This window comes from Octodon degus, unplaced genomic scaffold (genome assembly GCF_000260255.1).
Source record: "Octodon degus isolate 3935 unplaced genomic scaffold, OctDeg1.0 scaffold00015, whole genome shotgun sequence".
In the NCBI taxonomy this organism is placed as follows: domain Eukaryota; kingdom Metazoa; phylum Chordata; class Mammalia; order Rodentia; family Octodontidae; genus Octodon; species Octodon degus.
The window spans coordinates 1604644-1622408 of NW_004524591.1; the positions used below are offsets into that span (position 1 = coordinate 1604644).

A 17765-nucleotide genomic window follows, 5' to 3' on the forward strand; every position below is an offset into this window, starting at 1 on the left:
CATTCATAGAACTTTGGTTGGCTCTTTTGTCCATCAGTTGCATAGCACAATAAGGTGGCAGCGTAGAGTCAACTTTTTTCAGTTTATTTTGTCCATGTGAAGAAGACACGCTCTTCATTATGCCTTTTGATAAATGAGCTTGCTATTGCCAGTGTACATCCTGTTAGAGAAATGAAAAGAGCAGCTTGTTGAATCCTGCCATCTTTTTTCATCAGATATGCAGGTCTGTGGGGTTATGATTTGCTTTTAAATTGATCCTTCTCTCACTTCTCATTAGACACAACAAATATAAGCTCAACTATTTTTCCAAAAGCTAAATTAGACTTAGTTCAGGCACAGTATGGACATAAAAAATGTGGTCTTGTTAGATACTGAATGTAGACTGATTTCTCACTGCATTATTCTAGTGACCCTTGTTCTTTTAATTAAGATAACTTCTCAACTTGCTCTTTACTGTAGAATATGTAATAAGGCTATTTAATTGTTGTATTTTAAATACATTCAAAGTTAGATGTTATTTCAGAAAGCTTCATTATAACCCTAAAATAATTCATTTTAACTTTCCTGTGTATCTATTTATTGAATTTGGGGATAATTCTAATCATTTTCATGTCTTCATAAGTAATTTCATTTAATTAAATATTTATTTCGTATCTATAATGCTCCACTGCTTTGTATTCGCAAATTTTTCTACCAGTTTTCAGTCAGCATATGATTTTTTGCTCTGGCAAAATTAAATGTTCTTACATAGTTAATCATTGTAGAGTATGTAGTATGGTTTTCTTATAATCTTTTTTTTAATTATTATTCTAAGATACATTTTATATTGGAGGAAAAGGTTCACTGAACAGCCTGTCACAGATTTTTGCAGTGTGATAAGAATTAATTCCACAGCTCCATTTGGTAAGTGCATGTCTTGGCTAAGATCTTTTCCATATTTCAAAGGAATAATCTTGCTATCTTAAATTATAATTGTAGTCCCTTTCATGATTGCTAAGTTTACGTTACAGTGTTTATTTTGCCTAACTTGAATAAAACTAAAGCAGAATGTATCACAATAGACATATGCAAAGGTATGTGCACAGAGATTTTACAGAATAAATCCTTCTGGAAAATGATAAACATTTATTTTCTCATTTATTTTCCTAATCTCTCAACAGAAGAACAAGACAATTATTTTTTGTTGTGTGATGTTTTACCAGAAGATAGAATCCTTAGGGAAGAGCTTCAGAGACAGAGACTGGTAAGTACTGTCTTAAAAGATGAGCAACGTGTTAGAAATATATACAGTATCATTTTTGTTACTGATAATTTTTTGGACTTTTTGTTATGGAAGCTTTCAAACATACACAAAAGAGGAGCTAAGACATAAAGATCTTAAAACAAAAAAGCATATACTTCATTGAAACAGAAGCACTTCGTGTCAGAAATGCAGAGTTAAAAAAAAAAATGCAGAGTAAATTTTGGCTTTATTTGCCTCCTGGATTATCTCTAAAGTAACAACAGAGCTAGCACGTTTTAATGTAATTTTAGCTGCCTAACACGTGCTAGCGTTCAATAGTTGTGGAAAAATGCCTTCAGCTAAAATTGAGTTGAATTGATTAACCTTTTTTTTCTCCTTTTCATTGCAGTGTGCTATGCACTAGCATCTCTGTTACACTCCTTTATGAGTTCAGCAGCAGTTTAATCAACATGGTAGCCATTCTCAATTTCAACCATAACCATAGGCAAGCTGGTTTTAGAACCTCAGCATCTTTGGTTTTTTGAAAAGATAGCACATAGAAGAAATATAGCAATTTCCATTTCCTATTTGTTAATCATAAATTGACTTTAAGTGATTTTGTGCAATGTGAAATTGACTTGCTCTTTCTATAGCAGTGTCTGGTAAGTCTTCCTTATACCTGTAGACTTCCCGCATACATGGGAAGAGATGTGATTTAAACATTCAGACCGAATGCTTCAGAGATCCAATCTTGTAACATCATCATCACCTAATTTGAAAAATTCCCTTGAACATTTTATTTTATTTTGTAAACATTCCAAATGCATATTTCTCCCAATAAGGGGAAGGTGATATTGTTGGGTTAAATGTAAGAAAAATTGTTTTTCCTGTACAATAAATATAGTGAAGTAACAGTCTATATTTCTCACCCTATAAGTTCTGATGCCCATTAGTTTTCTCAGTTTTGCTCTTCAAAAATGAGCCATCATGATCCAGTACTTCTAGGGATTTTTTTTTTTTTTTTTTTTTTGTAAGAACTGAAGCCCTACTACTTTAACTGTTGCTGCTACTCAGTGTGCAGAATCTTAACTATGTATCTGGAGAGACCCAGGGCCCTAAAGTGCCTACAAAATTTAGATGGCTTTGTTTACAATTTGACAGTGATTAGTTGAAAGCAAACATTATGGCAGATAAATATATATATGAAAATGTAAGTACAAAGCATAGTTCATCTCATAAGAGTGCATTTGTGGTCTAGTTAGAAAAAGAACCAAATTCATTTTCTTAGTGATGATAGTAGAATATCTTGTAATGCTTGTGAAAATTAAGTGAAAAGAGTACATGTGATATACTTAGAATAATACCTGCCCCATACAAAGCACTGAATAAATATTAGCTCATAATAAAATAATAGTACTGTCTGAACAAAAAGAAGGATTTGAGTTGTTAGTTGGAGAGAACAGGAAAAGTACATGTGGGTTAAATGCAACGTGTTCCTGTCCTTACCTCTCTTCCTAAGTCATCTGTCAAGTCCTGCCTAAGTCATCTGTCAAGTCCTGTCAGTTCCACCTAAGCGCCATATCTGTATCCATATCCTTCTTTGCAGTCAGCTTTCAGCTCGCCATGGCTATACACTCACCTCAGTCAATTGACATTCCCTCCACAATCTTAATCTTAAAACAAAAATAGATAGCAGATCACTTTATTTTCTTCAAAAATCTACATTTCCTGAAGCTTTTCTAGACTTGCATTTGTAGTGCCTGTGCTCTTCTAAGTACCCAATCTCAACGTTTGGAAGGCTGAGGCAGGAGCATAGTTGTGAGTTTGAGACAAGACTGGGCTACATAGTCTAGTTCAAGACCAGCCTGAACTACGCAGCAAGACCTTGTCTCAAAAAAAAAAAAAAAATTTTTTTTTTCTTTTTTTGGTGGAACCGGGCATTGAACTCAGACCCTTGCACTTGCCAGGGAAGCACTTATTCTACTGAGCCATCTCCCCGGCCCTAAAAAACTTTTTTAAAAGTTCCTGAAGTCATCTTTCAAAATAACCTCTTATAAGCTCCAACAACATTACCTTTGTATTTGTCTTTCAATTACAGTTAGTTCTTTAAAAATCTGCCTTCTTTATTAGATTAGATGCTTTTTGAGGGTTAGGACTGTCATATTCAGTTTTGTATCTTCTCTAAGCCTGAAAGTTTAATCCTGAAATATTGTCTTTGTATTTCTATAAAGCCCCACAGTAAGATCTCTCAGATTTAAGAGAGATATAAATTAGCCAAGAACGATACCTTTAATTACAGGGTTACACTTTTCATTGGAGCATTAAAAAATAAATTTCTGCAGAAAATAGTAGACATTTATAAGCTCTTATTAGCAAGATGTGACAAATCAACTGGAAGAAAGGGAAACGTCCGTGTAAGTGTATAGAAGTGGTTTTATGTTCAGCAGTACTATAAATGTCAGCTTGACAAAGCATTCATGACATCTATAAATATTCTATGAAAATTGTAATGCATGAAGCAATTTCATCATCTGAAGTATTTTTATTTTTAATCTTATTTGATATACCTTACTTCATCCCATAATACAGCATCAAAAAAAGAAAATGACAGATCTCCTACTGAGATTTTTCTTTCTTGTGCCACTTTTCTTAATTTTAGAGACTTAATAAAACTAATTGCATACCAATCACTTCAAAATAAGATATCAATTTACAGTCATACCTTTCTTACAAAGCTTCTAGCTTATAACGTAACACAATTTCTAGTACTGCATCTGGACTACATGTTCCTGAAATACAAGATGATTTTTCCTTTTGAATATCATGTCATCATTAAAAGTGTTATTGCCGGGCTGGTGAGATGGCTCAGTGGTCTAAAGCACCTACTTAGAACAAGCTTAGCAAAGCACAGGGACCAAGGTTCAATTCCCCAGCACCACATGCCAGCTAGCCCCGCCCCCTGGTGGGCTGAGCTGGCCACACACATACACACACAAATAAATAAATAAATAAATAAATAAATAAATAAATAAAAGTGTTATTGCCCAACACAGTTATATACTGCATTAAGTAGGAAGACAATCAGATCAGGCTCCTATATTCTAGCGCAAAGCACAAGCCTGTTTCCATTTGTACCAGAATCCTTTATAAAATGTGGTCTTCCTTCCAAAGCAAGTGTGACACTTTCTAAATTGATGTTTTTTAGAATGAACTAAAAAAGCTGAACAACGCATAAGTACGTAGTAATGCTTTAAGAAAATTACTTATCACCCTATGAAAATGGTACATAGAAATTTGTTAATCTCTTAGGCCTCAAGTTTTTAATCTTCTCTTTTAATACTTGGAGGTACTATGTTTTCAGTGTCCTTTGTTTTTAGGAAAACGCTATCTTTAGTACTATACCTAACCTCCAGTTTATCCAGAAAGACTTCTTCAGGGAGGTGATAGGCTACGACATGCTGCTATGTTGAATCTTCTTTTCTGCTTACATAAGCTAGGTGATCTTCTATGTTTAATAAAAATAGGAAATTGACTTTTTTAATGTCTTACATGTTTAACATTTGAATTTTTTTTTATTTTATTCTTCTACCTTTTCATGATGATCCAATCCATGTAAATGGCCAAATTCATATCTTGTTTTCCTGTTGTAGTTTATTTTCTTAGATACTCTGTTCTGTGTCTTCCTTACCCTTCAAAACCTACTCCAGGGAAAGTAGAAGCAGAAGAAGAAAATACTGTCTGTCTGTACTTTATAGCAAGCAGATGGTGATTGACTAAGGGTGGGAGGTGCTGATGTCACTCAAGGAAGTAAGATACTAATCAGATCAAATCTCATGGACTTGGAGGAGTATGACGTCATTCAGCAAGGCATTTCTAAGGGTGGGGGTCTGTCTCAGAGGTACAGCGCTTGCCTAGCACATGGTAGGCTGCAAGTGCAATCCTCAGCATGCAAATGAAGAAGAAAAAACAGAAATTTCTGTCCGGATTGTTTTCTCTTTAGCCACTGACATGGGTGGTCTCATGTGCATGTGTGTGCATGCATGTGTGAGTGTGTGCTGAGGTGTGGTATCACTGTTGCCCATGCCTGCCCTCAAGTGGTCCTCCTGCTTCAGCCTCCTGGATGCTGAGATTATACTCACATGCCACTGAGCGTGGTTTCTCCTTTATTTGTTAAAACTTTGATATTGTGGCAAAGTTCATTTCCCACTGTCTCAGAAAATACTAAGGAAAGTGAATTGTATTGATTGTCTTTAAGTATATCTTGCCATTATGAATCCTTATTTTGGAACAGTTATTCCTGCCTCTCTGTGTATTTTAAGTTGCGTAGTATATTTTATGCATACGGTGCTAAAGTCGTCACATTCTGGCCGACAGTCTTTCCCAATGTTATTCATCACCATTGGACATTTAAAAGGGATTTCTTTAGGGAGGTGGAGAGGAAAGAGTAAGTAGCTTTTTTTTTCTTCTTTTTTTTTGTGCTGAACCCTAGTCAGAGGGCTTCTCCTCTTTCTACTTCTTTATAAGAAAGCTGCAAGAAGATTCCTTTTTGGAAGTTGTAGAAGCTGCATAATAAAATCTGAAAACAAATTTTGTGTTTCCCTTTTACTTTGTTAACCAGATTTGTTCCATAATTATTAAAGTAGTGGGAATTTACTTAGCTTTTTAATGTAATTTCCTCACTTCAAATGTTGCAGGAAACAGAATAAAGGGTGTGATTTTTTTAAAGATAAGCTTTTAGGGTAATAAAAATGAAAATGCAATCTTACTATCAAGAGAAATAAGAGCCATCAGATAAAACAGGAGGAATGGCATCATGAAACCTGCCTCTATGGGAAACAGTCTGACTGTATCAATAATGGGTACAGTATCCACTATTCAAATCATCTAATTGTAAATAATTAAGATGCTCCAGTAATAGATGCTTTCTGATTTATTTCCGATAAAAATCAAGACTCCTTCTGAGGCTCTTCATGAATCTGGCCCATGCCTCCTCCCTGTCCCCTGACTCGCTCCAGCCACAGGGGCCATGCGCTTGCCCTCAGGTGCAGCAAGTTCTTTTGTCCCCAGGCTTTTGCAAGGCTTTGCATGCTATTGTCCAAAGGTTTCATGATCTTTCTGAAGGGGAAAGAAGAGTTGTTGGAGAAGGTGGTACCTGAGGTGAATCTCGAGAATGGTACTGTGGATAGGTGTTTTGGAAGTGCTTTAAAAAGATAAAGATGTTTAGAGTAATTTCAAATGTTTGACCGAAATGATTTGTGGAGAATTAACATTAGCTATCGGCCACAATGTTTTAAAGAGAAGACACTTAAAAATAAATTATATTGTTTGGTTAATGTATTGGCAACTCCTTTCTCAGTGGATGAAGAAGATTTAAACCTTTTCTGAATTGAAAAGTATGCAGTAGGACCAAATAGTTGTTTGGTTTTTGTTTTGTGGGTTTTTTTTTTTTTTTTTTTTTTTTCCCCCAGAACCAAGTATTGAACTCAGGCCCTTACACTTGCCAGGCAAGCACTTATTCTACTGAGCCATCTCCCCAGCCCCAGTAAGACCAAATAGAAACCACAAGTTGTACCGAAATACTAAGCTTTTAGTTGAAATTTGGGAAAATTTGATTGACTCTGTGGCTTTGGTTTAGCCAATTGAAGTATCCAAATCAACTGTTTTTGCATCAAAATCAACACTTGTATGTATTCTTTTAAATTCCTTCATTCTTTGTGTGTGGAGAGGTAGAAATGGGGAAAGGATAGCAGACAGACACCTCTGGTCTCTTGCATCCCTGCCAGCTGTGCACCTCTCTCCATGCGTTGACATCAGGTCCTCAAAGGAGTGCCAATCCGGAACCTGCAGTGCTTTTGCTAGAAGCTGCTAATATACACTTTTTTTAATCTTTTATTTATTTGTGTTTGTTTGTTTGTTCGGTACAGGATCTCGCTACGAAGCTCAGATTCATAGTGATCCTCCCGTCTCAGCCTCCCCAGCAGTAGAATTACAGACATATACCACCACGCCCAGTTCTGGGGCAGGCACAACATACGGTGCTGGGAATCAAACTCGGGTACTTACGCTTGTCAGGCAGCTGCTTAGACCACTGAGCTATCTCCGCACCCCTAATATACACTATGTTAAAGAGAAAAGTTAATAGCATCCTGTATGCATCCGGAGCTTTGCCATATGTATTGCAGTCTGGGTTCCGGCATCATAAATAAGACATTTCAGGAGAAAGCTAGTACTTTGTGTTTCATGTGTCAAGGTACTGACCTTTTCTTCATCTGACTAATCAAATTTTTAATTTGTATTATTTTCAAGTTCTCATTTTATTGAACATCTGCTATTTTTTTTTTTATCCTGAACTTTTGATGTCTGAAAAGTTAAGAAAGTCCCAAATTTAGAACTCTCTGTGGCCACATCACTCTGAATGTACCCATTCTCATCTAAATTTAAACTCCAGAATTGATCCCTCTTCAGGTTTTTTTTCTCCTCTGAGATCCTGAATGCTTGTGTTTTGTCCCTTTTGTTCAGAGCCTCTTTCATGGTTGTATCTTATAAGCAAAGAGTGAGTGCACTCTTGACCTTGACTAGTGCTGAGATGTGTGGAGAACAAGATGCCCAAGGGGTGGTACTGTAGGTCTCCTTGTCTGCCCTCTTCTCCAGTCATCTATCCATAGAATTATGGCCAGACCTGCCCATCTTTTAAAAGAACAAGCCTTCAGTTTCATAGATTTTTAAATTTTCATATTTGATTTCTTTAAACCAAACACATTCCTATAATTTTCTTGAATACTCTAGGAACAGTACGTTGCAGACCTAGCTTAACAGAATACTAGTTAGGACCTTTCTGGCATATGTTTATTCCTGGCTCCTATTCCACAGAACACTGTTAAACGTTCAGGTACCTTCGGAAGGAAGAACTCAGCAGCTATTTCTCAGTGTTCTGCGCCCTCCCCCAGGGACCCTCTGCGTTATGTCTGGGCAGCTTTTGGATCTTCCTCCCAGTAGCACATAGCTGTTGTGTAGATTTCTACCAGGATTCTAGTTTTCCGAGCTCTGACCAGAATCTCTCATCAAGCTCAGCTTACAGCAGTCTAGGGTTTCTCTAGTCAGGATCTCCACACATTTCCAAACCCCTCCTGTAAACCAGTTCCAAAAGCTTGTAAACCACATGGTCAGATATGATCGTACAATGGCCCTGTTTCTCAGGTAGTATACTCTGTTTAGTCACTTTCCTAGCACTCACACCTTGAAAGAGGAGAAGTTTATTTGGGCTCACAGTTACAGTCCACAGTCAGTGCCAGCAACAGGGCAGAATGGTGTGGCACAGGGTGTAGTAGAGGAAAGTCTACTCATGCCTTGACAGCCAGAAAGCGTGGAAAGAAGGGAGGAACCAGGAGAGGGTGTGCACTTGCAGGTCACACCTTCAGTGACCTGCCTCTTCTGAGCACATCCCACATCCTAGCAGCATGTCTGCTATAGCGCCCTTGTAATGCAGTGCCCTTCCAGAGCTCTGACCTGTGAGCACAATAGGCCTATGAGGGACAGCCTCAATCTAAGCCATGCCACAGGTGGACCAGCTGGCCATGGCAGTACATTCCTATAATCCTAGCCGTTGGGAGTTCCAACAGAAAAGTATAAAAATGAAGTATAAGAAGTAAAGCCATGGTGTTATGTTGAGCTGTGGGGGACTCAGGTCAACAATTTCTGACACTGCCAGTCAAGTGGAAGACCCAATACTATTATGGATTACTGGACCTTTTTAGAATATTTTGCTGAGTTAACACACCTGTAATATTCAAATGACGGAACTAAACAAGAAAGGGAGGGGATATACAAATGAATGTCCATTTTATATCTTGTGTATTCAAAATGGTTAGGATAGATATATAGTTACATTCTCTTAGTGAATAGAGGGAATTGTTCTAATGGTGTTTGCAAATAGGATATCATGTCTGCACCTTGTACAGCAAATAACCACTAAGAAGAGAGTATGCAATGTGTTAATTATTGAAACTATCCTACCAATTTCATTTGAAACTGTCTCATTGCTATTTGCCTCTCAATAAAATTATGGAAAAGAAAAAAAAAAAAGGAGTCTGAAGGTTGCAAATTTGGGGCCAGGTGAGACTACAGAAGGAGCTTAATTAAGTCTATCCAGTAGTGTACAATAAGACCCATCACAAAAAGGGAGAGGAAAAAAGAGAAAAACATAAATTTATTTTTAACATGTCACCTGACATAAGAGCCTTTGTAAGGAAATAGAGAACCAAAAAAACAGAAACCTGCGTTTTTATGCCAAATTTGATGAAACAGTAGTTTAGTAGTAATAAACGGGATTGATTAGGAGGGCCTGTTCGTTGAGTTCCTTCGGTGTCCCTTGTCTTCAAAGATAAGGATTCTTCCAGCCCTTCTTTAGAGGAAGGGCACGTGGCAAGTGAAGTTTTTATGATCTGCTTCAGGGGAGGAAGAGGAAAGTGAGAGTGAAATTTCTACCTCTCCTTTTTTGTCAAATACCAGGGGCCATATTTTTGGTAGCATGTTCTATGTTAGAGGCCGTGCAGTTTTTATGAGAATACCCCAAACATTCATTGGTTATTTGCTGAGGCCTGTGACTCTGTATCTAAGCGCTAGCTTAGAAATGCAGCATTTTACATACTTAACTGGAGAAAGGACAAAATCAAGGTTATAGCTGTAAGTGCAAAGGTAAATTTTTCCTCTGCCCCCAGAAGGTTAACTGGATTAAACTATTGGTGAAGTAGGGAAAAAAAGCATAAATATATTAAAATGCAAAAAAGGGCAAATCACAGCACAGAGAGAAAATTGCTGAAGTGTAATTACTCATTAGCTCAACATGATTCAGAAACTTAAAATGTCTTTCTTTGGGATCAGGAGAATAAGGAATTAAGACAGTTTTTCAAGGGATAATAAATAACTGTTAGGGAAACACAGTAGCTTGAGGATGCATATAGTAGCCTAGAACAGAGTCTGTTCAGATTACAGAACATGTGATGGATTGTACATTATTCTTTATGGGACCGAAATACAGAACAGTGATATATGACAAAAATTTCCGCAGGTGTGTTGCCAGACTTCAGTCTTTTCCTGTGGTAGTTTAGTTACTTAAAAGCCCAGGGGAGGGGCCAGAGGAAGGTCTCTTCTTTGGCAGGTCTGGGGTTCAGACAGATACACACTTTTGTAGAAAGCCTTTCCCTGTGCTTGCATGGGAAAAGCAAGACAAGGTTGGAAACACATGGGTTCTGAATGTTTTGCAGGCTTTGTTTCTTAGGTCACATTGCTCATCATGCCAATAAAGGCCATATTTGGGGAGGCATGGTTTTCTGAGCCCAAACATAGCCAACCAATACTTACAAAAAAATATTCAAAAAAGAAATCCTGAGGAAGTTCATACATTTCCTTGAAGGCCTGAAACTCTCAACACCGAGTAGTAAAGAGCAAGATTTCTCAGTATATCATGGCAACGCATAGCCCATATCTATACTGTTTTCACTGTTGTTTGTTTTTTGGTTTGGGTTTTTGTTTTGTTTTGTATTTTAGTACAGGGTCTACAGGGTCTCACTATACAGATTGGACTTGTGGTGATCCTCCTGTTTTCAGCCTCCCAAGCACTGGGATTACAGGCGCATGCCACCACGCCCAGTCTCAGAAGCTGTCTCAGTGCACCCCAGCGGTGGTGCCAGCACAGCACAGTAGGGATCGAAACCCAGTCTGTGTGCCTGCCTGAGCAGGCACTTTAGTCTGCTAAGCTATCTGGCCAGTCCCTCAGTTCTTTAATTAACTGGCACTGTATGATATTTTGCCCCCCTCCCCATACTCATCCCTCAGGCCCACAATGTCTATAACTACCTGCATAACAATTCGGCCAAATGTAATAAAGTAAGCACACAGTCCTGTTAGTAGGATTCTAGAGTACTTTAGGCTCTTTCCAGAGGTTCTTTCCAGGTTTCTGTCCTGAACCAAGAATTGGACAAGACACATGCAAAAGCTTATTGAGCTTTTCCATTTATGCAAGGTAGGAAAAGAGGTATAGATATTCCTTGTTTAACAGCCTACCTGTTTAACAATTGTTTGGATCTTTTGGGATTGTGACCTACTGCTCAAAATTATAACCCATCCTTTTTTTTTGCACATTTCTGTACATCTTTTTTATAAAGCCTCAGTCTTTATGTGCACATACCTTGTTTATATGGTACTATAATTTTAGTGATTGTACTATACAGTGCAATACTATACTTTTGTTATACAGTACAGTACTGCATGTAAGAGTTGTTGAAGTAAAAGTAAAATGATCAAGTGGAGTTTCTGTCTGCCATTGCTTTGTTCACAACGTTGTGATTTTGATACAATAAACAGTTCCTCATTTAGTGACCAGCTCATTTAATTATTCAGTCACAGGAACACACTCAGTTCTTAAATGAGGAATATACATATACTTTTCAGAGTGAGAGTGAACCAATTAAAGGTAAAAAATGTATGCTGTACAGAGAGTAGAGCACTGAGAAAGCTCCCAGTAGCCAAAAGGTTCATGGCCAGTGTCTTTTGTAACCATCACACCCAACTTCCTCATGCTGACTTAAGATCTAGGTATCTTATCCAAAACCTGCTTGATCTTCTTCCAGAAGAACTGAGACTAGCACTTTGTGATTGGTCCCAGGAATTTTTTCTCTGCCTGTGTCCTAGATCTCTGATTCATGGGTCACATCTACTTTCCCAGCCAGCTGGCTGTGCCCTAATCTCCTGCCTGCCTTGCACATGACTGTCCTCACCTTAGACACCAACTAAAGATTGGGTTATGTCTAGGCCACCTTCAGTTCTAATTAGCTGACTCTCAATTGAGAGGCTACCACTGCTCCCTCAAATTCAGTAGTTTGCTGTTGTCATTCTCAGAACTCAAGAAAACACTGTATGGAGGACTATCATGTTATTAATAGGCTATGCTGCAAAGCACAACAAGCCAAACAGAAAACACATAGAACAAAATCTGGGCAAGCCCCTAGTGCAGTTACTATTGTCCCTTGGGTTATACGTCTGTTACCATGACAGTACTGAGTATTGCCAACCAGGAAACCTTACTGAAGCTTTGGTGTTCAGTGTTTTTATTGAGATTTTGTAGAGATCCATTGGTCTCAGTGTGTTCTGTTCTACCTGAGAAGTGGCAACAAGAATAAGGAAGCAACAGACAAGAAGGCAAGAGCTGGGTTAGGTAGTGACTCATCTGCCTGGTTGGTGAGACAACCCCTAACCCACTCCCAGCAACAGTATGGACATTTATGCCTTTGCAAAGTTAGTAACATGTGACACAGGGTTGCCTAGTGACTGATAGCTGACATTAACCAGAATGCTTATCTCAGGACTGAGATAGCTTGTCTGCTTTAGGCACTGAGACTAGTCCCGCTTACACACATTTAACCAATTTTCCATGGCTCCCAACAGATTTGACTGAGCAGCTATGATTGATTAAATCACTGGCCACTCCCCGCAGTCAGGCTGCTATCTCAGACTCAAATCCCTAATCCACTAATCACTTGGCTGCTTTCTGACATGGCCATTCCCAATCCTAGGTCATCCTGTTAGCATGAACCATCAGCAGCGATCCAAGGGCCAGCATGAGTAACCAAGGTAATGCTAGTGGCCCAGAAAGTCCAAGGGTTTATGAAGTGCAGAAAACAACAGCCAGCCAAATTCTGTAGTGCACAGACCCTCTGCTGATGTTTTCTTTTTTCTAGGAAGGCTGGCAGCCAATTGTGAAAGCTGAAAAGCCAGACTCAGTGTCCATCTTTAGGTTTGAATGTGGGGCAAGAAGCAGTTTCAGTTTATGTGACCATCCTATCCCCTTTTTCTTTCTTCCTTATCTTCTATTTCTATGCTACTTTGTTTTATGTCAGCCTGAAACACTTACTAGAACAGGAAAAGATACCTGAAATAATCTCAAAACCTCACAGATAATCCATAGATCAGCAATCAGAAGGTGGAGAAATAGGAGATTCTGTTGCCTTCCTGTGAAGCTTTTGGGTCACTGCTGTAACTTTGGTGGGAAGACCTGTTCTGTTCTATGTTGGAGAAGTGTCCCCAGTGTCCCTGACTGGGAATTCCTAGCAGCTTCAGTTGTGCTGTTGCCTTTAGCTAGACTGAGAAGGACACTTAGGATGCTGTTTCTGTCACTGTTTTTATAAAACCTCAATGTCTTTTTATGTGCAATACCTTGTTTATATGGTACTATAATTTTAGTGGTTGTACTGTACACTGAAATACTATACTTTAGTTATTACACAGTACAGTGCTGCATGTAAGAGTTGTTGAAGTAAAAGAAAAGTCATCAAGTTGGAGTTTCCTTCGGCCATTTCTTTGTTTGCAATGTTGTGATGTTGATACAATAAACAATTCCTCATTTAGTGACCAGCTCATTTAATTACCCAGTCACAGGAACACACTCAGTTCTTAAATGAATAATGTACATATACTCTTCAGAGTGAGAATGAACCAATTAAAGGTAGAGAAAAAGTATGCTATACAGAGTGAGAGTGGAGCACTGAGAAAGCTCACAGTAGCCAAAAGGTTCATGGCCAGTGTCTTTTGTAACCACCACACCCAACTTCCTCATGCTGACTTAAGATCTAGGCTATCCTATCAAAAACCTCCTTGATCTCATCACTTATATATCCACTCAGCCAGGAAACTGGCAAATCTGTCACTTGTCTGTGTCTTTAAAATGTATCTTGCACACCTGTAATCTCAGCTACTGAGGAGGCTGAGGGAAGACAATCACAAGTACAAAGGCTCTGGGCAGCTTAGCAAGAATCTACCTCAAAAACGAAAAGGGAACTAGGGATGTAGTTCAGTTGTAGAACACTTCTCTCTCGGATTAAGGCCTTTTGTTCAATCCCCAGTGTCACCAAAATGCAAATAACTATTTGTGTCTGTGGATAATAACATCAACCTCAATTTTGTTGGGTGTTTTTTTTTTTAATTTTGTTGAGAAACAAATAGCAATGAGACAGTTTCAAAACCTATAAGTAGGACAGTTTCAATAATTAATAATTTTGTTATATTTACATAAACCATTTTCACTGGATGTGTCATTATAAGCATTAGAGTTTTTTTTTCTTTTCTATATACAAATCACACTTAAGTCATTATTTCGCAGATTATTATATCCTAAATTGGCTGATTTTTATCATGTGCACCGTAACTCACATTTTCCTTTCCTACCTACGTGTTAATCCCCCGTGACTGTTGAGTGCCATCTGGCATATTGGCTGTTTCAGTTTATGAATAAAGATGAAAGACTAGACCCTGACCCTTTTGCTACCATACTTGACATTTTATACCAATTAGAAAAACATAAAGCTTGTTATTATCGCTCATTGCCTAGTATGTATGTTAATCTCGTATTCTTACAACTGTGTTTTTTCTCCAAGCCTATTTTGTAATGAAATTTTTATCTGATTTCATCAGCTGCTTTGATAAACTCCAGCACATAACATCTGTGACATTTACTTCATCCCAAAATTCTGTAAATCTTTGAATAAAGCCCAGCATATAGTCTAGCATGAATTTCTTTAGAAACATAAAACTATAAAGCTGATAAGCTTTGATTTGCATATTTTTATGTTTTTTTCTACGGATTGTCTCCTAATTTTGTAATTTTTTTGTTCATAACTGACTTCAAACATATGCTGTAGCTAATTCTATCAGTTGCCAAGCTTTATAAAAGAAGGAAGGAAAGGAAAGGAAAGGAAAGGAGAAAGGAAAGGAAAGGAAAGGAAAGGAAAGGAAAGGAAAGGAAAGGAAAGGAAAGGAAAGGAGAACAGAAGAAATAAAGCAAAAAGAAAAATACTTTTCTTGATTGCCCAAGTAGTTTATATCCAGTTTCTTCTTCAGTAATGCCAGTCAGCAACTGTGAGCATCTTTACCCCAGAGACAGAAGCACAGAGCTTCAAGCTCAGCTCTGTCTTCTCAGATCCCACAGGTAAACAGCAGTGGGCATAAAGGTGTTAGGGCACAGTTAAGATCTACCCAGTCTTCTGACCATGCAGAAGGAAATACAGAAGGATCTGAGGAAACCTAGGCCAGAGGAAATACAGCTGTTGCACTTGTAGTGTATACCCTGGCTGGGGAGCACAGTGGGGGCCACAGAGTAGACACTTCTGCCCTCCGAGAGCTTATGAAGGAGGACATTTTTAGTTGATTACATAGAGATAATAGTAAATGTAAGGTTCTCCTAGCTTCAGCCACATACTTTGGAAGGTTTACTTTTTAAAAAATTTAATTTAATTTAATTTTGAAGAGTAAAAACAAAAGAAAACAAAAATCAGAAACAAAGATGGAAACAGGGTAACATACAATACATATGTTACAGATTTTCAAAACAAGAGTAACTGATTAACAATGGTTGATGTATTACCTATTTTTATTGTCAAATCTGTTGCTCAGATTAACATATAGTTATGTAAGATTAGACATTACTAGGTTGAATATTACTGCTTGCTTTCAAGAAACCTTAAATTTTTGTTATTGTCTTTCTCTTTTTTAAAAAAAATATTTTAAAGAGAGTATAGTAATAATTGATAGGACATTAGAAATGGTACACAATTAGAAGATCAAGATGGCAAGCATTCAAGCATGGCTTTTGTATTATCCATTGCTATCCTTGATGTAGTTGCTTAGATGCAAATATCAGCATACAGAGTTAGTCAAGGTGAAAATGGCACACATTAACCATTTTTTAAAAACTGATGGAAATTCTTAGTACAGTCACCTCAGCAATCCTATATAAATACTTGCATGATTTTTCCCCTTACTTTTTTTCCTATCTTTCTGCTATCTCTTGTCTGAAAACATCATACCATAGTGATATATGTCCACCCCTGTTTATAATAGCATGATTTTTCATAGCTGAATCCTGGAAGCAACCAAAAATGCCCATCACCTGAGGAATGGATGAAAAAGATGTAGTATTTTTATACTATGGCATATTATTCATTATTCAGCTATAAAGACAAATTTGAAGTCTTCATAGATAAGTGGATGCAACTAGAGGCTATACTCATAAGTGAAATAAACCAGACCCACATGTGAAAATACCGTATTTTTCTCCCTAGTATAAGAACTAGGGAAAGAATAAATAAAACCAAAAAGGTATAACAGATATAGTAAAAAGAAAAGAAACAGAATTTAAGGATTAAACAACGAGGAGGAGAGGAAGGAGAAAAGATAGATACTTCTTTAACAATAGGTCATAGGAGAGGTAAGGCCCTTAAACAAAATGTCCTCACTACTGTTTCACTTTATAATACATCAGATTTATAATAATATGGGTCAAATACACCATTTCTTAATAAAATCTATGTGATACAGAAAAAGAACAAGGCCTTCCTATAGTGCATTGGTTACAGTATGATTCATACAAAGAATTGTTTAGGAATTTTTTATATCCAGGGAAGTATGAATTTCTTTTATAAAGTGGGAAAAGGTAAGCTGCCAACACAATTTCAGAAATAACAGTATGAAGAATAAAAGTTGAGTACTCTTATCATGTGTCATTGTTGATGTAAGAAAAAATACCTCAATTGAGATAAAACCAACCTTTACAGTTTATTTATTTATTTTTTTAAATAAAAGACAGCTTGAATCAAAATAGTGAAAGGACGCACTGGGTACAGTGATCTTGTAGCACTGCTAGAACTTGGAGATAAAATTCCTTTAGGACCAAGAAAATAGGTGGAGATATTTATAATGAAAGAAATTAGGTTGATCTCAGATCTCATTCAGTGTCAGATATAGAGCATAATTATAAGATTTTTAACGAAAGAAATGATACTTACTGAAAATTTTATCTGTCCAAACAGTCTTTGAAGTATGTCAGACAATAATATTGGACCTAAAAAATAATTTTTAAAATGTATCGTTTGAACCTTTATTGAGGCAACACTAGAAGGCAGACTTTTTCAAACCTACTTTTGCAAGGTAAAAGTTTTAAATCAGCCCAAACACCTCTCCCAGTACTGAAAGGTTTTTTTTTTGTCATTTGTAGTTGACCTTTACAGATGAACTATGGGTTCTAATAATACTACTTCTGAGAGAACTGGCCTATTTCTCAGGACTTTGAGATTCTCCTAAGCAGTAGAAAAGAATTATGAGTTTCTAGCAATCTCATCATTGATGGAAAGGATCTGAACAAGAAGCTTGAGAGGATCAATACATCCACTTCCTCAACACAAAGATGTAGAAATAAGTTTTTATACCAATTTTCCAAGGTTAGCTCTTGGTGAGGCTTATAGAAGCTTGAGCATTGGCTTTGCTCAATACCATGAATTTTTTACAAAGAAAAATTTTTCCAGAAAACATTAACTATGACCTGTTCTAGGTAAAACAAGCTAAAATATCTTGTATGTTTAAATTTGAAAAGCCCTGGATATGTTTGGGTTGGTAAGGAAAGTGGTGTGTAATACCCTTGCCCTTTACTTTTTTGTTTGTTGTTTCTTATTTTTGTTTAGTTATTTATTTTTAAAGAGAGTACAAATTACAATTCAAA

General features: G+C 37.2%; 1 protein-coding gene across 2 annotated transcripts in view; it reads left to right on the top strand.

Moving 5' to 3' along the window:
* The window catches only part of Znf277 (zinc finger protein 277), a 152238-nt gene that overhangs the window by 97331 nt on the left and 37142 nt on the right, over positions 1 to 17765 (top strand). For both annotated transcript variants that reach the window (XM_004626547.2, XM_023709887.1), the window contains 2 exons: positions 815 to 903; positions 1161 to 1243. In XM_004626547.2, coding sequence (XP_004626604.1) covers positions 815 to 903; positions 1161 to 1243 — 172 coding nt within the window. The remainder of the gene's footprint in view (positions 1 to 814; positions 904 to 1160; positions 1244 to 17765) is intronic.